At 42.5% G+C, this 26,645-nt stretch overlaps 1 protein-coding gene across 1 annotated transcript; it reads left to right on the top strand.

Moving 5' to 3' along the window:
• Nucleotides 1-24,313: 24,313 nt before the first annotated feature.
• LOC116504635 (E3 SUMO-protein ligase KIAA1586-like) lies at nt 24,314-25,286 on the top strand (the record flags this gene model as incomplete). Its single annotated transcript, XM_032211791.1, is given in 3 exon segments — nt 24,314-24,512; nt 24,515-24,922; nt 24,925-25,286. Coding segments are annotated over 3 exon segments (969 nt in total), but the record flags the coding sequence as incomplete, so codon positions are not given.
• Between the last annotated feature and the right edge of the window lie 1,359 nt (nt 25,287-26,645).

Raw genomic sequence — 26,645 nt, forward strand, 5'->3', positions numbered from 1 at the left:
TTGTCCCCATGTCTCTCCCAGTCATGAATATTTTAACAAGCTGGCTTATACTGCCCTGGAATATTATAGAGGTAAAGAAGATACTGATTTAATATTGATTTAGAATTAGAGCCAGTTTGAGAGCCAGTTTTACGTGATGGTTAAGGCACTTAGCAGAAACCAGAAGGTTGTGAGTTCTAGCCTTGCCTTAGGCATGAAACCAGCTGGGTGAAGTTAGGCCAAACCATTTTGATAGCACTAGGAAGGAGGCAAGTGGAAATTACTCCCAGGTTCTTGTCAAAGAAAGAGTAGAAATTTGTCCAGACAGTCATTAGGAGTCAACACCAACTTGAAGATACTAAATCACAAACTATACATGATCGTTTAACAATATCCTTAGATACCACAAAAGTTTACCTCACAGGTCAAACACAGCATGGTCAAATGTGGCACTTTTTCTTTTTTTTAATTTCACACTGAGAAATACAATCACATGCTTAATTCTGCCAATGAAATTACTGTAAAGCATGGGTGTCAAACCTGATCACATCGTGTGATGTATCATGACATATGTTTTTTGCCTTTGCTGAGCTGGGGTGGGCGTGGCCTGCACGTGACGCATCCGACCCGTGAGCCACCAGTTTAACAGGCCTGCTGTAAAGGAATAGCTTTGAAGGATTTTAGAAATTATCTTAGAAAGTATTAGATATTATGTGATCATCCTTTTCACAGTTTCTAAAGCAACATTTGTCTTTTTGTTTTCATCTCCAAATGTAATGCTTTGGATATGTTGTATCTCTAAACTGTTTTGATTTTAGCAGGCTTCACCTGACTTTACATTAGTCGTCACCTGCCAGGGACAAAATAGCATACCATCTTATTAATTAAAGTTTTTTTTTAAAAAAAGAATAATTCCATCCCACAGGAAACATAGCAAATAAATATTTATGCCTGTCAATCATTGAATGGTATTTAATATGGTGTAACCATGATAATCCCACATGATGTTATCTGCTGTCAGTCTCCACCTTAGCCCATTTGCAGTCTTTCAGCAATCTGCTGCTTGCAAAGACACAAAAGCTTCAAAATGGTTCGTTCCCCTTCTAAATGAGAAAAGTGGGGCACAAATGATCCCTGCCCATAAAGAAGCAAGGGAGGAGGAGAACAAAGAGAAGGAAAAATATCAGGGCCTTAGAAAGGTTAAATGAAGTCTCACTTGCAAGCCACAATTGAAAGCTTGGCTAGAAGAAGAGACATAATTTGGTTAGCAAATGGTATTTGCTTTTATTCACTAGATTTTGATTCCTAAAGGATAGGGGTGTCAAACTTGTGTAGTCAGGGCAGCGCCATGTGACGTATTGTGACATTTTTTCCTTTTGCTAAACTGGGCATGGCTGTGGCCAGCGGATCCAGCTTGGTGGCCCACAAGTTTGATAGCCCTGCTATAGAACAAAGATAAGTGATTTTTTTTTTGGGGGGGGGGAGGGTTGTTTTTAATTTTTGGTGTTGCTCCCACACAATGTTCTAGGACCTTGAAAAGTGCAAAATTTACCTGATCTTGCAAAATTGCAGCTACGTCATCTGGAACAGCTACATTTATCACAGAGAATAAGGAATTGATAAATGAAGGAATATTTATAAAAAGATGAATTCTTACCGGATTTCACATTACATTTTCACATTACATTACATCTCAAACCAAGGAATTACATGTCCCAGCAGTTTCATATAGATGTTAAAGAGAAAGAACTCTGAGAGTGAACTCTGTGGCACTCCACAAATTAAGGGCCATGGGCACAATTTCTCCCCACCCACCAATACTGATTGAAAAGGAGAAAGGAGTGCCCCCCCAACCCCAACCTTGAAACCAGGCCAAAGGATATAATGAGCAACAGTACTGAGTACAGTATACAGTAAGTATAGGAGGCAATTGAGATAAGAAAGCCTTGGACAACATATTTTTTTAAGTGCTTACCTTTCACTGGTATGATTATGATTGTGTATGAAGAAGGGTGGGGTTAAAACTGATGCAATTTGGTCAGGCTGTTGCAGGCCCCAAAGCCTGGGTATAGATGCAGCCTCTGACAGTGTTCTCAAATATAGGCAATCCTGACTTAATAGTGATCATTTGAACTTACACTCGTGCTGAATGAATGGATTTTTGACTAGTTCTTGAAATTACAGCTATTACAGCACCTCTGCGGCCATCTGATCAACATTTTGGGCAATTGCTAGCCTGCTTGCATTTATGATTGCAGGATGCACTTTATTTGCCTCCACCTGCCTGTTTGGCAGCCCTGCCCTCTTTCATTGCGGGAGCCACCAAGCGCCTTTGCCGCCGGGTCTGCAGCAAAGGCGCTTGGTGGCTCCCGCGATGGGAGCCACCAAGCTCCTTTGCTGCAGACCCAGCAGCAAAGGCGCTTGGCGGCTCCCGCAATGCAAAATGCCCCACCGAGGCCGCTGCCCACCCGCTGCCCCGGCCTGCAGCCAGCCCAGCAGTTAAGTCTATGGGCTTTACTTCTCAGTAGCCCCATATTCGCTTACCATGTTTGTTGGCCATAAATTCCCAAGTGGCTTCCATATGCAGATTGCTTTAATTTCCCATGTCGGGATAATAATAACAATAATGTCTTAATGCAGACTTAATCATTCTTAAGGGAGAGTTTTTGAAATAAGAGACCTCTAAGTCTTCTGATGGTTCTGCTCTTGGCAGCTCCCGCAATGCAAAGTGGAGAGTTGAACTTCCTCGGAGCATGAACTTTTCCAACACAGGGGCGTTTTACAAGCAAGGCTCCTGCTGCTAGATTGTGCAGTTGCTCAAGTGCAAGGCATGATTCACTGCTCCCAGATCAGGAGGCAGGAGAAATTTTTCGCTTTTTAACCCTTGCTTAACTCTTAAAAGGCGAAAAATTCCTTATGCACAGGAGGCCCATAGTTCTCTCACCTCCTCCTATAGTTAACACTAAGCAGACTCTAAGTCACTGTGACTTGGAATCTGTCAGCAACTACCTTGGCTTTAATTATTTTAAAAAAATTCTTTAAAATGCTTTCCTTTTCCTCATGACTGGTGAGGCCACGCCTCCCTTGCCTCTAGTGACTGCATGTCCCTGTTCCAAACATCTAATGCAGCTTCAGGAAGGCCACTCTTTGGGAAGAATGCACACAGCCAGCAGCTGCTTCACAAAGAGCCCAGACCAGATGTGCCTTGTCAGCAGTGGGACAGCAAAGTTTGACTGGAAGCAGTGAGGAATGGTAGAAGGCACACTAAGCTCAGGACAGAGTGCAGGGAAGCAGGGGTGGCAGAATGCAGGGTAGCCAAAAAACCAGAGATGTGTGGGTGATAAGTGAATGGATGATGTTGAAGCAGAGGTGAGTACAGCAGGGCAGGAGAAGCATTGCCCTGCACTGCATGGTCCTACCTAACTATCACAACTGTCACTACCAGAACTGCCTTCACTAAATGATACAATAATTTCCCAGTGCTTAGAGTGCATCAAGCTTTGGATCATCCCTAGATTTGACAAGCATTCCATTTACTTCTTCACCCATGTCATTAATAAAAATGTTGGCAAGTACTCCAGCCAGGACCAAGGCAGACCACTTGATGCATCAGTCTAGTTTGACAAAGTGTCAGCCACGACTTCACTTAGTAATCAGGAAAGAAACCACTCAACTCCATTTGATTGAAATCAAGTATACTTTTACTAATTATAAACGAACAGTTGCAAAGCTAAGCTGAATCTGGTTAATTAGGCGTGAAAGCGAATAATATCATGTATAATCCCCTCCCCTTGGCACCCCAGTCCATAGTCCAATTATAATGCACCCAACTGTCAGGTGGGAAATAACTTCAAAAGGCATCACCAGGATGGAATGCTGGACAGTTAACCTTGGCAGGAAACTCCCTTCTTCCACATGTGCAGTAAGATGGTCAAACAGCGTCTAGAATCTTCCTCCAGCACAGCATGATTCCCCTCCCAAATACCATGCCCCCCCTTCCCATTTCAATGGCAGCCGAAGCAGCAGCAAGCAGAGGCTGACATCCAGGCCCCCTCCAGAAAAAGGGCGGTCAGACCTGCAGAAACGAAAAGAACACAAACAAACAGACAGACAACAACACATCAAAAAGGAAAAAGGGAAAGGAGAAAACAAAAGAAAGGAAAATCAGGAGATTGTCCAAAATCAGGGCTTGTCAGGATAAGCAAAGTAGAACTTGCGGAGCAGACGAGGCGCTCAAACATGGGACCCATCAACCCATTCAGTGTGAGAAGGGGGAAAATGCTTCCAAGCCCCCGGGTACTGGACACGGTTCCGGCGTCTGCGAGACTCCAAAATTACACAGACTTCAAAATGTTGCTCACCCTCAATCAAAAGCGGAGCGGGTGGAGGAGGGAGAGGTGGTCTCAAAGAAGAAGTGCAGACAGGCTTCAGGAGGTTAACATGAAAAACAGGGTAAACCCGGTTGAGATGCTTAGGCAACTGGAGCCGGACAGAAACAGGGTTGATGATATTGACAATGGGAAACGGGCCAACATATTTGGGGCCCAATTTCTTTGACTTTTGGGGTGTTTGAAGAAATCTAGTGGACAAATAAACTTGATCACCAACTTTGTACTCATAGGATTTAGTCCGTTTTTTATCAGCCTGCTTCTTATGAGCGTGATGTGCAGCATCCAGAGTTTGGAGAGCCAAAGGCCAAATGTCCCAAAGGCAATCGTTCCACTCGGACAGCGACGACACCTGGGGTTGCTCACAAGGAATCTCAGGAATGGGCACAAAATCCTAGCCAAACACCACACGAAAAGGGGTAAACCCAGTGCTGCTGTGCACAGAATTATTGTAAGCCACCTCAGCATGCGGCAACAAATCCACCCAATCATCCTGTTGGTAGTTGATGAAACAACGTAAATATTGTTCTAGTACAGAATTAGTCCTCTCACAAGCCCCATTAGTCTGAGGGTGGTGGGAGGAGCTTAACCCCTGGGTGGAGCCAATCCGCTTCAGAAACTCCTTCCAGAAGAGGGAGGTGAACTGAACACCCCTGTCCGAAATGATGTGGTCGGGCACCCCATGTAAGTGGTAAATATGGGAGATAAACATCTTAGCAAGAGATTTAGCAGAGGTAATCTTGGAGCAAGGGATGAAATGGACCTGTTTGGAGAACAAGTTGGTAACAACCCAGATAACAGTGTGCCCCTGACTCTCAGGAAGTTCGACAATGAAATCCATGGAAATCTCCTTCCACGGGGCCACTGGGAGAGCCACCGCCTGGAGTAATCCCTGGGGCTTACCCGGAGGTCGTTTAGCCACAGCATAAACGGAACAACTGGCAACATATTTCTCAATGTCCTTTTTCAAAGAGGGCCACCAAAATTGCTGCTTGACGAGGTGGAGAGTCTTGACGAATCCAAAATGCCCTGCCATTCAGGAGTCATGAGCCCATTGAAGAACAATGGTTCTAAGGGACGCAGGAACGTATAACTTAGTTCCAATCCAAGGAAACTCATCTCTCATAGTGCATTCATTCACGTGCTGTCGGAACCAATCATCATCAGTGAGGGCCTTTTTCAGGTTAGAAAGAAAGTCCTGAGTGATGTCTACCTTAGAAGTTGCTTGACTTCTAGTAACAACAGGAGCAGCGAGGCTCATCGCGGGAATGACAGGCTGGACCACACTGAGCACAGTTGTATTGAGGAAATCTGGATAAAGCATCAGCCATAAAATTTTTCCCACCTGGAATGTATTTCAAGGTAAAATTAAATCTATTGAAATGCTGAGCTCAGTGCATCTGCTTAGGAGAAAGTTTTCTGGGTGTCCTCAAAGCGTCCAAATTTTTATGGTCAGTCCATACCTCGAAAGGGTGTTTGGCACCCTCTAGAAAATGGCACCACGTGGCCAAAGCCCAGCGAACAGCAAAAGCTTCTTTTTCCCAAATGGCCCAACGTCTCTCCGTGTCGGTTAGCTTGCGAGAGGTGTACGCGCACGGTTGTAATTTACCTTGACTATTAGCTTGAAGTAATACAGCCCCCACAGCCACGTCACTGGCATCAGCTTGGACCACAAAAGGTGCGTCCATGTCCGAGTGTTTGAGGACTGGTTCCTCCACAAAAAGCCGCTTCAACTTCTCGAAGGCAGCTTGGCATTCCATAGTCCAATCCAGCAGCTTGCTAGGTTTGGGTTTCACCCCACCTTTAGACTTAAGGAGGTTAGTTATCGGGAGAGCTATCTTAGCAAAAGAGGGAATAAATTGGTGATAGAAATTAGCAAAACCCAAAAATTTCTGCAATTGCTTGCGTGTACGAGGGGCCTCCCACTCGGTGACCGCCTTGACCTTAGCGGGGTCCATTTCAACACCCTTGTAGGAGATGCGATAGCCTAGGTAATCAACCTTCTCTTGATGGAATTCACACTTGGATAATTTGGCGTAGAGTTCAGCCGCGCGAAGTTTCTCCAGCACCGTACAAACCAGCTTCACGTGTTCTTCACGTGTTTCCGTGTAAATAAGGATATCATCTAAATAGACGATAACGCCTTTGTAAAGATGGTCATGTAAAACCTCATTAGTCAGTTGCATGAAGACCGCTGGCGCCCCCTTTAGGCCAAACGGCATTACACGAAACTGGAAACAACCAAGGGGACAGTTGAAAGCAGTTTTCCATTTGTCTCCTTCTTTAATTCTGACTCTATAATACGCCTCTCTTAAGTCCAACTTAGTGAAAATACGGCCCTTCCCCAGTTGGGCCAGCATGTCCTTCATCAATGGCAATGGGTAGAGGTTTTGAGCTGAGATCGCGTTCAGATTTTTAAAATTCATACATAATCTCAGGGAGCCATCTTTCTTTTCTCTGAACAATACTGGAGCTGCTATCTTGGGTCTTGCTGGTTTAATGAAACTTCTTTCCAAGTTTTTATCAATGAATTTACTCATTTCCTCCATTTCTCTAGAGGACATTGAATATATTTGGGGCTTTGGAAGCTTTACTCCAGGTAAAATATCAATGGTGCAGTCTGTGGGTCTGTGTGGGGGGTAATTTATCAGAAGATTTTTCACTAAAAACCTCCCTGAGGTCCCAATATTCCTTTGGAATTCTTTCCTCCCCCTCAATTCTCTCCTGCCCCCTGGCTGCCAATGTGGGGGCAGTAGTGTCAGAGTCTGGAGTTTCAACTTTCTCCTCAGGGGGTGTGGTTGTTTGAATTCGTAACCAACCCTTTCTCCAGTTAATGTGTGGGTTCCATCTACGAAGCTAGGAGAGTCCCAAAATAAGGGACCGGTCCATCCCAGGCGCCACAATAAAAGTTATTAATTCTTGGTGGGTACCCATCCTCATTTCTATGGGTTCTGTGGAAAAATGAGCAGGGCCGCCTCCCACAATAGAATCATCAATTTGGCAAAAAAAACAATGGGGGTTTTCAAAATTCTTAATTTCAAGCCCAGTTTCTCCACAATTTCAGGGCTTATCATGCAGCGGGAACACCCTGAATCTAACAGAGCTAAAAGTTTTTCTGTTGCGCCAGGAGAGGGCCCTCTAAGCTCAATTGGGATAAACATAGGGCCAGATCTGAAACTGGAACTTACCCAGCGATGAGAATCTTCACCATCAGATTCGTCAGATGAGCTCACGCCTCCCTCCTCCTCTGGCTGGAAGTGTTGGGAAACATTCTCAGCAGCGAAAGCAGCTTCCTTTCTCTTGCTTGGAGTTCTCTCCAGTTTCCCCTCCCTCCGGGGGGGTGGGGTGGGTTGAGCCAACTTGACGCGGCAATTCACAGCACAATGCCCCTCCTTTCCACAGTGGAAGCAAGTGAAAGGCTTGGCTTTGCCTGCAAGTCCTCCCCTGCCCTCACTCCTGGGGTGGGGTGGGGGTTGGAAGTGCTGGGGGGGATTTCTCAACATCTCCCTCTCTCATGCAACGAAGTCTGGCTAAATCCAATTCCACGTCTGCTGCGTTTTCATACCAAACTGCTAGACGACGGGGAAGGCGTCTGTTTATGCATTGCTGGTAAACATCCTTTTCCAAGCCCTCAGCGAACTGATCCAGCAAGGCCTCTTCCGACCACCCCCTCATATAGGCTGATAATTCCTGAAATTCCTGCATATAATCCGGCATAGTTTTCTCCCCCTGTTTAAGAGCCGTAAATTTCAGCCGAGCGCGACGCTCGGTCAAAGGGTCATCGAATCTTCTTCTCATGGCTGCCATAAATTCATCAAAATTCCTCAGGAGAGGGGAATTGCATTTATGCAGGCCGACCATCCATTTGGCTGCTTTCTTCTCCAAAGCCATTAACACCATTCTTACTTTAATTTCATCTGTCTCTAAATCAGGTCCATATATTTCCATATAATTCCAGACCAGAATTATAAACAACCCAAGGCTTTTGGGATCTCCATCATATTTTATGCTTAAGGGTGGGACCTTTGCCATCCAGTGTCGTCTGCCCCCCCCCCCCTGCTCTTTGAATGACTCTAGCTGCAGGGGGGGAGGCTGGTTCTGGGTTTTCTTGTGCACAACCCCCCTCGGCCCCTCCGCTTTCCCTTAAGCTATGCATTGAGTACCTTTGCTCCAACTCCTCTGTCGGCTCTTTTTCCACTGCTCTCTCTCAGAGCCGACGTTCGAGGAGTCTCATGGCGTGGGAAATTTTGTAGTCTTCTTCTCCAGTGCCACTCCAATCAGCTGCTGGTTTTTTCTTTGGCCTTCTTCTCGTAACTCCAGCTAACAATTCCTCAGGTTCCTCTTTCTGTCCCACACCCCAAGTCCATCTGGGACCAACGGCAGGTTCTTCCACTCTCAGTTCGGCTAGTCTTTCTGTTAGAGATGGTCCCGCTGCTGCCCCCTCTTCTTCCTCCTGGTCACTTTCATGCAAAGAGATTTCTTTTCTTCTCATGCCCGCACCCCCCTCAGTAGTTGTTAGCTCCGGGATGGGTGCGATTGAGATTCAGCTTACTGTCAGCCACAACTTCATTTAGTAATCAGGAAAGAAACCACTCAACTCCATTTGATTGAAATCAAGTGTACTTTTACTAACTATAAATGAACAGTTGCAAAGCTAAGCTGAATCTGCTTAATTTGGCACGAAAGTGAATAATATCATATATAACTCAATCCCCTCCCCTTGGCACCCCAGTCCATAGTCCAATTATAATGCACCCAACTGTCAGGTGGGAAATAACTTCAAAAGGCATCACCAGGATGGAATGCTGGACAGTTAACCTTGGCGGGAAACTCCCTTCTTCCACATGCGCAGTAAGATGGTCAAACAGCGTCTAGAATCTTCCTCCAGCACAGCATGATTCCCCTCCCAAATACCATGCCCCCCTCTTCCCATTTCAATGGCAGCCGAAGCAGCAGCAAGCGGAGGCTGACACAAAGAACTTCTATCCCCGATTTAAGGTATATTTTAAATTTAACTCAATGATACTTCAGTAAATGTATATTCTTGCTGTCAGAGAAAAGGAAAAGGATGATGACAATTGTTTTTTTCTTTTCAACCATGTTTCATCTGCAACTTCCATTTAGTATTTTCTATTCTTGGAAATACAAATTTAATACTGCTTCTTCGAAACAAGATACGTACTCCTATTTGTAGCCCAACACCAGGGTAGGTTCACAGAGATTTGTCATGCAGAAATAACTCTGATGGCAGGGACGTGCAGTCACTAGAGGCAAGGGAGGCGGGGCCTCACCGGTCTCCTCAGGAAAAAGAAAGGATTTTAAATAATTTTTTTAAAAATAATTAAAGCCAAGATAGTTGCTACCAGATTCCAAGTCACAGTGGCTTGGTGTCTGCTTAGTGTTAACCAAAGCAGGAGGCAAGAGAACTCGGGGCCTCCTTTGCATAAGGAATTTTTCGCCTTCTAAAAGTTAAGAAAGAGTTAAAAGGCAAAAAAGTTCATATGCAAAAGAGGCACTAATTCTCCTGCCTCCTGATCTGGGAGCAGCGAATCATGTCTTGTTGTTGCAGTTGAGCACGCTTACGTTGGGCGGGTTATTTTGGAGGGCGCGCTTCAGAGGAGAGAGGAGTGGGGGAGAAGGAGGAGGCTCGCTCTTCACCCCTCTCCAACCTTCCCAGGGTCCAGATTCCCTTTGCTACAAGCCTTGCCATCTCTTGCATCCCAAAGGTGGGTGGGTGTGGGAGCTTTGGTGGCCCCAATTCTTCTCGGGGGGGGGGGGTGTCTCCTGGGGCTGCTGGCTAGATAGACTCCTGAGGAGTGACCCCTTCTCTCCTAGTCCCCCTGTGGGTGGCTGGAACCATCGGCGCATTTCAGCCAGCCATAAAATGCTTAGCCGGGGGTTTCCTTACAAGAGCCAGGCAGGAGAAGCCCTCGCTTCTTTCTTGTGGAGATGGGAAGTTTGCATCGCGAGAGCTGCCAAGCACCTTTGCTGCAGACCTGGGCGCTTGGCAGCTCCCGCGATGCAAAGTGCCCCGCCGCCCCCAATGCTGCCGCCTGCCCGCTGCCCCGGCCTGTGGCTGCTGCTTCTCCAGGCTCCGCCGCTGGAAGTCCCAGATCGCCTCTGGGGGAAGGCTGAGTGAGAAGCGGAGCGAAGCTTCTCCATGGCCTCCTGGCGCTGAGCAGAGGCTCTCGCAGGAGCGCGTGCCAGCAGCCGGCAGCCCGAGCGGCCCCAAGGAGGCCTGCGGCGTGGCTTCCGAGCGATCCGCCGGCTTCTCCAGTTCCTGGCCCAGCGCCTTCTTGCAGAAGCAGCTGCCATGTGGCAAAGCGGCCCAAGGCGGCAGGAATGCCCCGCCGGGCAAAGGAGGGGTGGTGGTGGCGGCAGCGGCTGCTTTAAGCGCTGCCTTGTCTTGCAGCCAGGGCCGCTCCAGGCCACCGGCCGCTGGCACGTGCTCCTGCAAGAGCCTCTGCGCAGCGCCAGGAGGCCGTGGAGAAGCTTCGCTCCGCTTCTCACTCAGCCTTCCCCCAGAGGCGATCCGGGACTTCCAGCATCGGAGCTTGGAGAAGCAGCGGCCACAGGCCGGGGCAGCGGGCGGGTGGCGGCGGGGCACTTTGCATCACGGGAGCTGCCAAGCGCCTTTGCTGCAGACCCGGGCGCTTGGCGGCTCTGCGATGCAAATTCCCCCCCCTCGCCGCCGAGGCCGACCGCTGCCCCACTGAGCTGCTTCGCAAAAGGATGCCCAGCTGAGCCTCACCAGGCATAAACCTCACCGCACGTCACTGTCTGATGGTATACACAAAGTTTCAAAGCTACTGATCACATTCTTTGTCAGATATCTCATAACAATTTCACATTAGCTTTAAAATCATCAACTTTTAGGTTCCAGATATTTAAAGCAGGGCCAATCGAACGACAAATAAACATTTTAAATATATGATGAATATCCACATCCATCAAAAATACTAGAAAAATATGAAGAAGGCGGGGCTTAGCAGTGAGAAGACGGACTTTCAGGCATTTCCTGAATGACCATCTATACCGGAGTCTTTTTTGGAGGATTCGTTTGAATCTAAGCTGTCCCGTAGAGACAGTGACGTGGGGGGAACTCCAGTGGTCCCAGAGATGTTTGCAAAATCTCTGGGAACCTAAGGAAAGCCTTCCTAATCCAGTGACTTCCGGATCGGCTCGATGCCGACTGCAACTGCAAAGGTCCAGAGAGAGAGCTGAATATGAACATGTCGTTTGATGTGAGTTTTAAATCCTTTTTTCTTGTTGGAAAGAGAACACTCTAAATTTGGAAACTTAGTTTAAAATAAGGCTGATAAGTGAGAAAAGCGGCGGTGATAAATGTTTGCCATTTGGAAGTTTATTTTTCTGTTCCTTTTTTTTTTTAATTCCTGGAAGCCGGGCTGGACTTTCCTGTAATTTGAATCGGCTTTTTGCGTTCCTTCTCTTTGTTGTCGATACCTTTAACTTTGAATCGAATGGGGCACTAAATCTCAAACTTAAAGTGCTTTGAAGATCTGGTTTTTTTTTGTTTGTTTTTCTTCGTTGCCTTTTAGCCCTTTTGATGTTTTTTTTTTAACAATTAGTAATTAACAAACGCCACGACGGACTAAAACAAGCTGTAAACTACAAACTACAAGCCAACACTGCCATCTTGTGGACTCGAACTTTGTTATTAAAATCCCCCCTGTAATGCATTTGATTTACGTGTTTACGCAGCTGGGAACCTGTGAGATAAAACAGCAAAGCTGAGAGTGACCTTGGAGAGACTCTTATCTTAGGGGGGGGGAAAAAAGAGTCCGGAAAAAATCATTTGTTTTAGCTTGTTGGCATCCTTTCATCTCCCAACACCATTCTCATATTATCGGCTGTGGAGACATCGACATTGAGTTTTTCTTTTTTGATCATCACCATCGACCTTTTGATCTTTTACATTTTTTTTCTTTTCTGTTTTGATTATTCTTTTTAACCTTTGGATCACCTCTTGACTATTTACATTTTTTCTGCTTCTTTCTTTTCTCACTTGTAACTGAAGCACCCCTTCTCCCCTTTTTGGAGGGGGGGTGTCTTCCTTTTCTTTTTTACTATTTCATATTCTCTTATTTATATATATATATTTATTGCATTCTTACTGCCTTTCATCTTTGAAAGAAAAAAAAAGTTTCCTTTTCTTTCCTTCCTTTTCCCTCCCTTCTCTCTTTTCCTTCCCTTTCTCTTTTCCCCCCTTTCTTATCTCCCCCCCCTCTCCTCTGTGTACCTTACATACTTAATCCACCATACTTATAACCCTCCACCCTCTAATACTAATTGGCTATGAGTAGAAAAGCAGCTGCCTCTGGCTTTACATCAACCCCTGCCCCCTCACCTGCGGGAGGCCAGAGGACAACACAGACGATGTCCCATCAGGAAAAAGAGAAGGAAGCCAACTTTGAAACACTTATACAAATGATGCAGAAAATGCAAGCAGGAAACGATACCCTTGTAAAAAAAATGGAGGCAATGGAACAACAAAACCAAAGCATAGTGCAAAAAGTTGATAATATGGAAGGAAAAGTAGAAAGTATACACAACTGGATGCTGAAATACGAAAATAGGATTCAAAAAATTGAAAATAAGACTCAAGAAGGAGAGAAGAAAACTGAAAAGCTAGAGATCAGACTAAGTGATGTAGAAAGAGAGAGAGCAGTGGAATTTTAAGATGGGAGATGGACAGGTCTGAATTTTTTTTAAGATTTCAAAACATAGAAGAAGAAAAAGGAGAGGACTTAGTTCAGATAATTTCAAATATTTTGATAGATGTTCTGGGGATGTCCCAGGACCAAATAAAAGAAACAATTGATGAGACTTTTAGAGTATACACAAGATATGCAATGAGAAATGCTCTTCCAAGGGAAGTGCATGTAAGATTTACTAAGAAAACAATTAAATCACAAATCTTACAGAAAATGAGAGATAGAAAATTAGAATATAAAGGTAAGGAGATTGTAGTACTCAAACAAATTCCAAGAGAGGTGAGAGAGAGGAGAAGAGAATATCAATTTCTGACCAAAGTATTGATAAAAAAGGTGTTAACTACAGATGGCTCATACCGGAAGGTTTATTATGTACTTGGCAAGGACAAAGACACAGGATAGATACAACTGAGAAGGCAGAAGCTTTCTACGAAGAATACTTTAGAGAAACGGCGGAGAAAGCTGGGAAAGACGATGCAGTGATACAAATACTGGAACCACCTGTAACCGCGACCGAAAAAATAGAAAGAGCAGTAGGTGGAAGTGAGAAAGAAGGGGAGACAGGGAATGAGAGCCGCAAAGAAAAACGAGAACCTAGATCCACTAGAGCGATAAACCCTGTATATAAAGTATAAACATGGAAGAAAGAAAAATGATTACAATTAACATTAATGGACTCAATTCGGTAACTAAAAGGAAGAAAGTATTCCATAAATTAGAGAAATTACAACTTGACATAATCTGTCTGCAAGAAGTACATATTCAAAAGAAATATGAACATTTACTAACTCAACCAAAGCTTGGGAAAATGTTTTCATCATTGGCAAATTGTAAGAAAAGAGGAGTGGTCTTCTATATTAAAGGCAACATCCCAACAAAAGTAGTATACGCAGAGGAAGAGGGAAGAATTTTGATGGTGGAAATTATGGATACCAAAAAGACACTCCTAATTGGAATCTACGCCCACAATGAAAAACAAGATGAATTCTACAAAAAACTACACAAAAAAGTTTTGGAACTAGACTATGCTGATATTTGTATGATGGGAGACTTTAATGGCATTGTGAATCAAAATATGGACTATAAAACACATAAAACAAAAAAATTAAATAGGAAGCCTCTGCCGAAATCTTTTTTTAGGATGACAGATGAACTAAATTTAAAAGATATATGGAGAGAAAGAAACGCTAAAAAAGAACAATATACCTTCTACTCAAATAGACATTCTTCATTCTCTAGAATAGATATGATATGGGTCTCAGCGGAGTTGAGCTCCAACATAAAAGAAATTGAGATTGAAGCAAGTACCTGGGCGGACCACAATCCAATTTTAATTAAATGGAAAGGCCAAAGGGCAAGATCTAGATGGACACTAAATAACACTATATTGAAAGAAAAAGAGTTTGTACAAAAAATGGAAAAAGAGCTAGTCCTTTTTTTTAAAGAAAATAGGAAAGAAGATACGTCATTGCAGAATCTCTGGGACACAATGAAGGCTGTTATCAGAGGTTTGACAATAGATTACACAAGGAAGAGAAACTAAAAAAAAAGACAAATGCATAAAGCTTTAGACAATGACTATAAAATACTTGAAAGAGACCTACAGAGAGCACCACAAAAAAAAGATGTTAAAATAAAAATGGACATAATTAAACACAAAATGGACCTATTAGAAAAGGAAGAACTGGCACAAAAAATTAGAGGTGCCAAACAGAATTATTTTGAAAATGCGAACAAACCAGGCAGGTGGTTAGCATATAAGATGAAAAAAGAGAGAGAAACAAAGAAAATACTTCAACTAAGAGATAAACAAGGAGAAATTCAATATGGAAATACTGAAAAAAAAAATTATACATGACTACTACGTTAAACTCTATGAACAAGAGAAGGTGGAGGAGGGACGAGTCAAAAAGTACTTACAAGATGCCAATCTCCCCCAGGTACCAGATGAAACTAGAACAATATTAGAAAGAAAAATAACAATGATGGAACTAACAGAGGCACTTAAAAAACAAAATAATGGGAAAGCCCCAGGACCAGATGGCCTACCCGTGGAATTCTACAGAACATTTGAAGAAATATTGACCCTCCCACTCCTACAAGTCATGAATGAAGTGATGACTGAGAACCAAATACCGAAGTCATGGTCAGAAGCGTATATCACATTACTACCCAAGGAAGAGACTGATTTAACACAAATCAAGAATTATAGACCAATTTCTTTATTAAACTCAGACTACAAGCTATTTGCATCTATACTAGCTGAGAGACTTAAAAAATACTTAAATGGCTTCATTCATTCAGATCAAAATGGCTTTTTACCTAAAAGACAAATCAAAGACAATATGAGAATAATTTTGAATACCTTGGAATACTATGAGGCCCACCCAGAAAAACAATTGGCACTGATGTTCCTCGATGCGCAGAAGGCCTTTGATAATGTGAATTGGCAGTTTATGTTTTTGCAACTGGAGCAGATGAACTTTGGCAAGAAATTCACTCAAAGTATACGAACGATATACCAGAAACAAGCAGCAAAGATAATGGTAAATGGAGAACTAACAGAACCGATTGAAATAAAGAGAGGTACAAGACAAGGCTGCCCACTATCACCGCTACTCTTTGTCCTAACACTAGAGGTCTTAAATAGAAAGATCAGAGAAGAAGAAGAAATAAGAGGAATGAAAATTAAGAGAGAAGAGTATAAACTGCAAGCATTCGCAGACGACTTAGTTTTCATTCTTGAAGATCCATTAGAAACCGCACCCAAATTGTTAGAAAGAATAGAGGAATATGGAGAAGTAGCAGGCTTGAAAATAAACAAAGATAAAACAAAGATCATGACAAAGAATATCCCAGCTACACAACAGGAACAGTTGTCAGAAATGTTGCAGATTCAAAACACAAGTAAGATTAAATATTTGGGGATACATCTATCACCTAGATGTAGCACTCTTAAAGAGGATAATTATACCAGATTAAAACGACAAATAGCAATCGATTTGGAGAAATGGGAAAACTTGCATTTATCAATGATGGGAAGAATTTCCACAATTAAAATGAACATTCTACCTAGAATTCTATATCTGTTTCAGACAATCCCAATTAGACTGGGTAAGGATTTTTTTCTAGACTTAAATAGAATAGTTTTGAAATTTATTTGGCAAGGGAAAAAAGCTAGAATAAAGCTTAAATTACTACAAGATGTTAGATCAAGAGGAGGTTTTGGTTTACCCGATTGGGAGCTATACTATCAGGCAGCAAACCTGATGTGGATTAAGGAGTGGATATCATTAAAAAACTTTAGATTATTGAACGTAGAAGGTCACGATTTGCTGTTGGGATGGCATGCTTTCTTATGGTATAAGGGAACTAAACCACATGGTTATTTTAGAAGACACTATATAAGGGAGGCGTTGTTGTTAAATTGGGAAAAGATTAAAAAATTACATTATTTAAAAATTCCAGTCTGGACATCAACAATTGAAGCATTCTCGTATCCGATAATACATAAAAAGGAACAAACAGTTAGATATATAGAATTATTGAATACAGAGGGTGAGCTCAAATCTAGTCAAGAGTTGAAGCAAGAAGGGATGGAAATGAACTGGTATTCATATGTACAGATACAATCTAGATATAATGAAGATAGAAAAACTAAAGGTCTCTATAATAAAATGACTGAGCTAGACAAAATTCTAACAGGTACTGATGAAAAAGTAATTAAAAAACTATATGGATATTTATTGGAGTTTAAATTGCATGAAGAACAAGTTAAAGAAACTATGATTGCTTGGGGGGAAAATTTTAAGTATGGGATTGATTTAGAGAATTGGCAGAAATTGTGGTCTCAAAATTACAAAATGACAATGTCTACTGCATATAGAGAAAACTTGTATAAGATGTTTTACAGGTGGCATCTGTGACCAGAATCGCAAGAATGTTCAAGAATAAATCAGAAAAGTGTTGGAAATGTCACCAGATACCTGGCTCATACTACCACATGTGGTGGACTTGCACTGAAGCCAAAAGATACTGGACTAAAATCCACATGTGGTTGGAGAAAATGATACACAAACAAATAGACTTTAAACCAGAGGTCTTTTTATTGGGAATTTTACCAGAAACCTACAACAAAGACTTAAAATATTTGATTGTAAATGTGTTAACAGCAGCCAGAATTGTATTTGCAAAAAACTGGAAAAATGAAACAATACCAAAAGAGGAAGAAATCATTCGAAAAATAATGGACTGTGCTGAAATGAGTAAATTGACATTTGAAATTAGAGAGCAAGAGGATGAACAATTTTATAAGATATGGGACTTGTTTTATCAATGGCTAAGGGAAAAAAAACAAAATTTTGGAAATGAAAAATGATATACTTATGCCTTAATTGGAAAAAGTAAATGATGATATAATTATGCTGTGAAATAATTCAACAATGATATAAGGAAGTACTAATATAAGGTCTGGTGATATAATGTATAAGGTTAAGAACTTATTATAATGATATTTCGCTGCTGATAAGGCAATTCTAATAGGGGAACAAATGAAAACTGGTATATATAGGCAGCGATGCCTTGTTGAACAATGAAGGAATAAGATCTCTGTTTGAAGGTATGAAATGCAAGATTAACAATGAATAGAAGTATATTCTCTGGGGGAAAACAATGCTAATGTTAACTGAATATATATGGTAGAAGGAAAATGAGACCTTTAGTTACATTAGAGGAAATATCTGAGATGGTAAACATTATTTGAAGATGTAGATGTTAAAACAACCGTAATCAAACGACATGCTGCATGTGATGATGGTTTTTTTGTTGTTGTTTTTGTTTTTTTGTTTTTTTTTTCCCCTTTCCTTCTTGGACTTTTTTTGTCCTTTTTGGCTTCCCACCCTCCCCCACCCTTTCCCCCCCCCTTTCCTTCTTGGACCTTTTTTTGTCCTTTTTGGCCTCCCCCCCTCCCCCCACCCTTTTTTTTTCTCTCTCCCTTGTTTTATTTTGTTGTTTTTTGTTTTTTAAACCCTAGCTTATTGTGGTGCTTATTAAATATACAATAGAGAGATACGGGATGTATAAACTTAGTAGGGATGCATCTGTGATTAAATGACATATTGTATGTGAAGATGGGTTTCCCTTCCCCCCCCCTTTTTCTTTCCATCCTCTCCCTTTCCCATTGTTGTCTGTGTAACAAAAAATAAAAATAATTTAAAAAAAAGAAATAAAAAATAATAATAATAAAAAATAAAAAAATACTAGAAAAATACTTGAAAGATTTAATTTAAGGGAATTGGTGTGAATGTATTTGCTTAAAATAATTTGGGGGAAGGGGGGTTCCTAGTTTGATTGTTCTTTTTGGCTTTCTATTTTTGCAGACCTATTTACAAGTAAGGCAATGATTTGAGGCATCCATGGAATATAATTTATCCTCTAGAGCAGTCAATTCTCTTAGAAAAAAAACACCACTCAAGTTAAATTACTGCTATTCAGCATTTGGCCCAGAAAATAGGGCTATTTTTTGTGTATATAAATATCATCCTTGAGGATAAATGTGCTGTAAAAAAAAATCCTACATCAAATTATATTATATTCTCATTTTCACTGTGGTTCTAGATACTCAAAGCAGGGCCAATTGAACGACAAATAAACATTTTAAATATATGATAAATATCCATATCCACCCAAAATACTGGCAAAATACTTGAAAATTTAATTTAAAGGTGTGAATGTATTTGCTTAAAATAATTGGCGGGGGGGGGGAGTTCCTAGTTTGCTTAGTTGTTCTTTTTTGGCTGTCTACTTTTGCAGACCTCTCTACAAGCAATGCAATGATTTGAGGCATCCATGGAATATACTTTATCCTCTAGAGCAATCAATTCTCTTAGAAAAAAGTCCCACCAAAGTTAAATTACTGCTATTCAGCATTTGGCTCAGAAAAATAGGGCTATTTTTGTGTATGTAAATATCATCCTTGAGGATAAGAGAGCTGTAAAAAAAAATCCCACATCAAATTATATGGTATTCTCATTTTCCCCGTGGTACAATTGAAGGATAAGAGATTTACAATGCAATTGTGCATTTGATTTGTACCTAAGGTAAGTGGATGTATTCATAGACTTGCTTCCCAGAACATCTGTTTGATGCCACCTCTTCTCCATCAGCAATTTTTTACAGCCTGATCACCTCTTCTAACCCTAACCTTTCACTCAGGTTTCCCAATCTCATAAATAACTGAACAAACAAGATGTTATTTCCATTACCTTGCTTTTCTTTCCTTGCCCTTCTACTGTTACCACTTCTGTGATAAAATAAAAACTAGAATTCCTCTGAACCTGGTTATGTCATGGTGTACCAACAACCGCAACAATGTGGTTTCAGTCTCCTTCCAATGAAATGCCATTCCTTTTGAAAACAGGTCCGAATTTTGGCAGTGCTCTTTTATCTCAGCTATCTTTGGATGTTATGTCTATCATTGCAATCATGTCCATTTTTGAATTCAGTGGAACCTGGCACAGTTATTTTACTATTGTATTTCAGCTTGGGATTATCCTTGAACAAAATTGAGTGGTGGGGTGGCCTAGAGACTTTCTGAGCAGTTAGGTGAACTGGTTGTTGGAAGAAATCATTAGGGCAGAGAACCAGTTGCTAACTTATTTGAATCCCACCACTGCATTTGTTCTGGTTTGCAACTGGTTCTAGATATAATTCAAGGTTTGGAATTTTAAAGCTCTGAACCATTTGATTTGTATATATCAATGTCTCTATCAGGAACATGTCTGGAAACTACATTCTTTTAAAAATGCTTCCCTTAGTTTTCAGAAGCTTTTGCTGCCCATACAAGAAAGAGAACCTTCCCCTGAATTATTCCAAAATTATGGTATATCTTCCTTCAAAGATGGCACTTGCTGTCCTTTTAAAAAAAAAATGAATTAAGGAACAATTTATTACCTTGGCTTTCTAAGCCATGGTATAATGGTTCAACGTTTATGTATGCTTATTAGATTATATTTCTAGCATACTATTTACCTTAAGGCTGAAAAAGATTTGGTGGATTTACATGAAATGTAAAACCACACTTTACACTTAAGAGAATGAGAATAGGTGAAAATCTATTCAAAATCTTCTGCTTAACTTCCTCCAAGGCAAGCAGTTTATTTAATTACTTGCAACTTATAAATATCAACTCTGATGTGGACAATTGTGGTTAGTAACAATCCTGATCCAAACCATTGTTTATCAAATTAATTTAGGTTCACCCATAGTTCTTTACTGGGCTTGAATTAAAGCCACCTAACATACCAGGCTAGATGGTATACATACCAACATACCAAACACAACAAATACTACAGTTCTACTTTATTGATATAGGTTATAATATCAGAATCTTAAAAGGCTGAGGGTTTTTTCCCTACTTATACCAAAGATAGCTGAGGTGGGATAATCCTGAAGTTCTTCCTTACCACTTCTTGACTTTCTGGGCTAAGCAGGATGGGTTCCTCACGGTTTGCACCGGTTCGTGCGAACCGGATTGTTGGTGAACCCGGAAGTAATTAACTTCCGGGAACGCTGGTACTGGTCCTGGCCCCTGTCGCTGCAAAGCGCCCTTTTGCTGGCGTGTCGCAGCTCGCTCGCTCCCCCGCCGTCCGCACTAAGCCCAGCCTGCCGCTCATTGATTGGCTGGAGTCCAGCCAATCAGTGAGTGGCCTGGCCTCATTTAAAAGTGTGGCGCCAACGGCTAACATTCCTCTTTTGAAAAGAATCTTTCTCTCAAAGAGTCTTTTCAAAAGGGTTTGTTGCCGAGATGCCTCATTTCGGGCAGTTCACCTTACCTTCGCCTTCCAGGAGCTTGCTGCTTCCCCTACAGGTAAGCAACCAAGCCCTGGCGGCGGGACTTCAGGTGGATGGTGGTGACGGTAGCGGTGGTAGGAAGCCGGGTGGGGGATGGTAGCAGCAGTAGGAAGCCGGGTGGGAGGCCGGTAGCGGTGGTATAAAGCCGGGTCGGGGGCAGTAGCAGTGGTAGCAGCAGTAGCAGTGGTAGGAAGCAGGGTGGGGGGCGGTAGTGGCGGAAGCGGCGGAAGCGGCCTAGCTTTCACAAGGGAAGGCCTCAAGGCCTTCCTTCGCGAAAGCCATGGCCTCGTGTATGCCGCGCGGTCGCCTTCAGGTGGGGCGGCAGCAGCCTAGCTTTCGCAAGGAAGGCCTCCAGGCCTTCCCTCGCAAAAGCTGTGGCCTTGCGTATGCTGCGCCGCCGCCTTCAGGTGGGGGGTGGCGGCGGCCTCACATATGCCCCATGGCCGCCTTCGGATGGGGGAGGTGGCGGCGGCCTCACATACGCCTCACGGCCACCTTTGCGTGGGAGTGGGCGGCAGCCTAACTTTAGCAAGGGAAGGCTTCCAGGCCTTCCATCGTGAAAGCCACGGCCTTGCATACACCACATGGGCACCTTCGGGTGGTGGGGGGGCGGCGGCAGCCTAGCTTTCTCAAGAAAGCCACGGCATCGCGTATGGCCTTCCCTCACGAAAGCCACGGCCTCACGTACACCGCACGACCGTCTTCAGGTGGTGGGGTGGTGGCGGCGGCCTAGCGTTCGCAAGGGACGGCCTCCAGGCCTTCCCTCACAAAAGCCGCGGCCTCGCATATGGTGCACAGCTGCCTTTGGGTGAGGGGTGCGGTGGCGGCCTAGCTTTCGCAAGGGAAGCCTCCCACTCACTCCCTCTAGCCTCGCCTGGCTGGCTAAGCCTGGCAAGCAACCTAAGTGACCCTAGCCTTGTCCCTCCAGTCCAGTGTCTTACCTGTTCCTGCTGCCTGCCATCGCGATGAGGATCCATCCATCGCATCGGAGTGCTGCTGTTTCTGCCTGCTGCTGGTAAGTGACCCGGGGTTTTTTATTATTATTTTAATGTACTTTAAAAAAATATTCTTTAATGCATAGAATTTTTTAAAATAGTTTTACATTAAAATATTGAGTGTAGAATATTTTAAAATGGTTTACTTTGATTTATTTTGGATAGAATCTTTTTTTAAATAGTCTTAGACTATTTAAAAAAAGATTCTATCCAAAATAAATTAAAATAAACCATTTTAAAATATTCTATACTCAATACTTTGAAAAGTATTTTTTATAATAGTTGCATTGTAATTTATTGTGAATATTATTAATGGTTTCATTTTAAGTTATTGTGTGTGTAATAGTTTGAAATGGTTACAGTATAAATTATTGTTTGTGTATTGGAATAATGGTTACATAAGGTGACCAGATTTTCAGATTAGTAAAAAGGGACACCATTGACCGGGGGGGAGGGGCTTGTGTCAGAAGGTCACAAAAGGCAATTAAAATGAACCCAGGACACTGAAACCATCATAAATATGAATCTGTTGCCAAACATCAAAATTTTGATCACGTGACCATGAGAATGCTGCAATGGTCACTAAGTGTGAAAATGGTCTCTAAGTGTGAAAAATGGTCATCAGTCACTTTTTTCAATGCCATTGTATGTATCCTAGAAAATCAGATTTAGTGTGTTTCACCCTCGTTGTTTAGGTAATTCTGAGGTGGTTGATGGTTCTGTGAGTGCCTGCCCTTTATAATTGCCCACAATGACTTGATGGTTTTTATTCCAGTGTCTTTGTCTTTCCTGCCCTTAGGCTTAGGAAAAAAAACTGGTTTCATTTACAGTCTTTTGGGGGGGGGGGGATTCTTATTTTTTGGTGTTTTCCATTATAGTTTGTGTGTGTTTGTGTGTGTGTGCATGTGTGTTTGTGTGTGTGTAATGTCCCACAGTTATCTACGCATTAATAATGATCTAGTAATATTTCCTTATACATTTTAGGGACCTTTCCTTACATAATTGGTGTTTTCTTTCATACTTTTGGCTTTCTAATTCCTGTTTCCGTTAGTTGGCAATAGCTAAAACCAATCCCACGTGAAAAAGTATTCAAAGCCTTCTTGATTTTAATTGTCAATTTATTTATTCCTGCACATTGTAATATTTATTCATTTACATATCTCTGTTTTTCCACTGTTGTGCAAACACAATTCCAGCAGCTGCTAACATGTGTAAAATTAAATATAAATTATACTCCCTTTCAAATAGCCAACAAAATATTTCTGGTTTTAATTCCATATCTTCCTTTACGATTGCTTCTAACCACTAACTTCTGAATAGCTTCTTGGACCGACCTAAGTACTAATTCCTAATTTCATATGAATTCATATATTCCTGTCTTTTGGAACTGAGAACTAAATTTCAGAAAAAGGAAATCTGTATTGCTCTGGGAATATGACATTCATTCTTGAACTATCTTCTTGGATGAAAGACTATATCTTTCCTGTTTGTTTATATCTTTCCTGTTTCTCATCCTTCCTGAAAAGACTGTACATTGTTGGTTGGTTGAAAGCAGAGGTCCCTTCTTGTTACCTACAGAGTCCTCAGCTTACAACCACAATTGAGTCCAATATTGTTTTATTTCTTTGGCAGCAGTTAGATCTACTTAGCACAATGAAAAAGAGGCAACAGAGTATGACTGCTTTCTTCTCCAAAAAACCAAGAGTTGAGGAATCAGCTGATCCAAAGCAGTCACCAGCCTCACAAGCCGCACCAGCACCGCCAGCTGCACCAGCACCACCAGCCACACCAGCACCGCCAGCCGCACCAGCACCACCAGCTGCACCAGCACCACCAGCACCACCACCTGCACCACCAGCACCTCCAGCACGACCACTACCACCAGTTGAGATCGGAGAAAGCAGCCAGTCCATCGACTCCACTGCAGTTCCACAACTTCCTGACTGCTGGAATTTGCAGCAATACAAACACTTCAAGGACAAGTTTGATGGACTGGAAGTATCCAACAAGAAGGTGGGCTGTGCATAAGAGTGGAAACATTTCCAGGTGTCACCAGCAGGGAAAAGCAAGGATGTACAACAAGCATCACTGAGAAAAAAATTAAGGGAACATTTTCAGTCAAAGGCACACCTTATTTGCATGGAGACCAGTAAGCAACAGGAGCAGGAAGCTTTCACCAAATCCCTGGATAAGTCAACTGAGAAACATTTATCCAGTACTTGGACAATATTTTCCACCATTTACGATCTGGTGCAGAGATGTAATCCATTCTCAGACATTCTCGGAGTCCTTCGGGATTGGGCGGCATATAAATGTGGTTAATTAAATTAAATTTAAATTAAATTAAATCAAAGCTCAAGTAAATTTGCTGAATACGCTTGGAGTGGATGTTGGAGTTGGCTTGCATTCACGAAGATCTGCAGTGAAAATTGTTGACTTCATTGCAAAACAGATCAAGACCACCGTGTTTTCAACAATTATTGCAAATAATCAAAAGGTGTGCCTAATAATTGATGAAGCCTCAACACTTTCAATGAGAGCAGTGCTGATAGTTTTTGTTAGAGTTGAGGATCCAGAATGCCAGCAACCATCTTCGTTGAGCTTCTGGAATTACAGAGACAAGATGCGGAGACCATATATTCTGCAGCAATGAAAAGCTTGCACAAAGTTGGATTCACCACTGAATATCTGTGGAAGAACTTAATCGCTTTCTGCTCCGATGGTGCCAACGTTATGCTTGGAAGAAAATCTGGAGTCAGCACCAGAATAACTCAAGAATTCCCAAACATCATCATCTGGCACTGCTTGAACCACCGCCTGCAACTTGTGCTGGATGATGCAATAAGAGAAGTGAAGCAGGTCAACCACTTCAAGATCTTCCTGGATAAAGTGCACACCATCTTCCACAAATCCTGCAAGAGCCAGAATGACCTCTTCCAAATCTCTGAGCAATTGGGCATCGAAATAGTGAAGATTGACAGGGACCAAGATGGGCTGCCTGTAGTTTAAGGGCAACCATGGCTGTGTGATGTGCTTATCCAGTGCTACATCAGTTTTTTCAAGGCAACGAAAGGTTCCCAGGCATGGCTTCCCGCTTTCAAAATTTAAATTTTTAGCAGGATTTGGCCCTGATGATCGACATCCTAAGTGAGATTTCTGTCCTGTCAGATGCCCTACAGGGGAGAGCAACAAATATCATCGTGGCTGAAAAGCTAGTGTTGCGAACAATCGGTGCTGTTGAAGTGCTACTACAGAAAAAGGGGAAATATGAGAAAGAACTTAAGGAATTGCTAAAAACAGAAGACTACCAAAACATGAATTTAGCTCCAAATCAATGATTTGTTGCCCTTCCCCATGAAAAACTTTTGGAAAGCATCATCACCAATTTAAAGAAAAGGCTGATGGAGTGCGACCATCTAAGAACAGGTAGCCTATTGCCAGCAGCACAAAAGTTACACTTTATCACCTATTTGGAGCCAGGTTGCTGGAACATGAAAGATGTAGTCATTCCATGGGGTGACGCAGAGGAAGCATTGGTTGATTATGAAATTGATTTGAACGACTACAGGGATTTTTTTGGAAAATGTGCTGAAAAATCCAGAGAACTACAAAATTCCTGACAGTGTCAGAAAAGCTAGAGGCATTGTGAGGACAATTGCTGTTAGTTCAGCAGAGGCGAAAAGGTGGTTCTCAAAAATGAACCTCATATGTTCAGAGCAAAGAACACGCCTAATTATTCCAAACATCAGTAACCTGATGGTGATAAGTGTTGTTGGCATACCTGTTGAGAGATGGGACCCAATTCCTACAGTGAAAGTTTGGCTCAGAGTGCATCAGCACACGGCTGATGATCCACGTGTAAAGACGAAGAAAGCGGCAACAGAGGAATTGGGAAGCCTAAGAACAGTATGGAGATATCAACAACCAGAAAAGCAATAAGACAAGTAAGTACTTGAGTGTATCTCTTTCATTGTGTTCACCTTATGTAAGGTGTAAGTGCCAGCAATTAAGGTGTTGCTTTCTGTGTCTCTTCTTTGTGCAGGTTTTCTGAGCCAAGCAAAGCCAATCAACCTCAACCTAAATGTAATATGGTGGTGTGCATAAGTACCTGTCTTTATTGCTGGGTGTGGTGTGCTCTGTGTTGTGTTCCTCCTTGAGATAGTGAAGTGCCAGCAATTAAAGTGTTGCTTTGTGTCTCTCCTTTGTGTAGGTTTCTGGAGCACGATTGTGAGGCGGTGGTGCAGAAGATGCAAAAAAGGAGAGTAATTTTGTGTGCTGGTTTCATCCCAATGCAGTGCATGCAATTAAAGTGTTGCTTTCTGTGTCTCTCCTTTGTGCAGGTTTTTGGAGCAGGATGGTGAGGCGGTGGTGCAGAAGACCGGCAAGCCAGCGATGCTTTCCCTGTAAGTACCTGTCTTTATTGCTGGGTGTGGTGTGCTCTGTGTTGTTTTCCTCCTTGAGATAGTGAAGTGCCAGCAATTAAGGTGTTGCTTTCTGGTCTCTCCTTTGTGCAGGTTTTCTGAGCCAAGCAAAGCCAATCAACCTCAACCTAAATGTAATACGGTGGTGTGCAGAAGACCGGCAAGCCAGCGATGCTTTCCCTGTAAGTACCTGTCTTTATTGCTGGGTGTGGTGTGCTCTGTGTTGTGTTCCTCCTTGAGATAGTGAAGTGCCAGCAATTAAAGTGTTGCTTTGTG

Source organism: Thamnophis elegans, chromosome 1 (assembly GCF_009769535.1).
Source record: "Thamnophis elegans isolate rThaEle1 chromosome 1, rThaEle1.pri, whole genome shotgun sequence".
In the NCBI taxonomy this organism is placed as follows: Eukaryota; Metazoa; Chordata; class Lepidosauria; order Squamata; family Colubridae; genus Thamnophis; species Thamnophis elegans.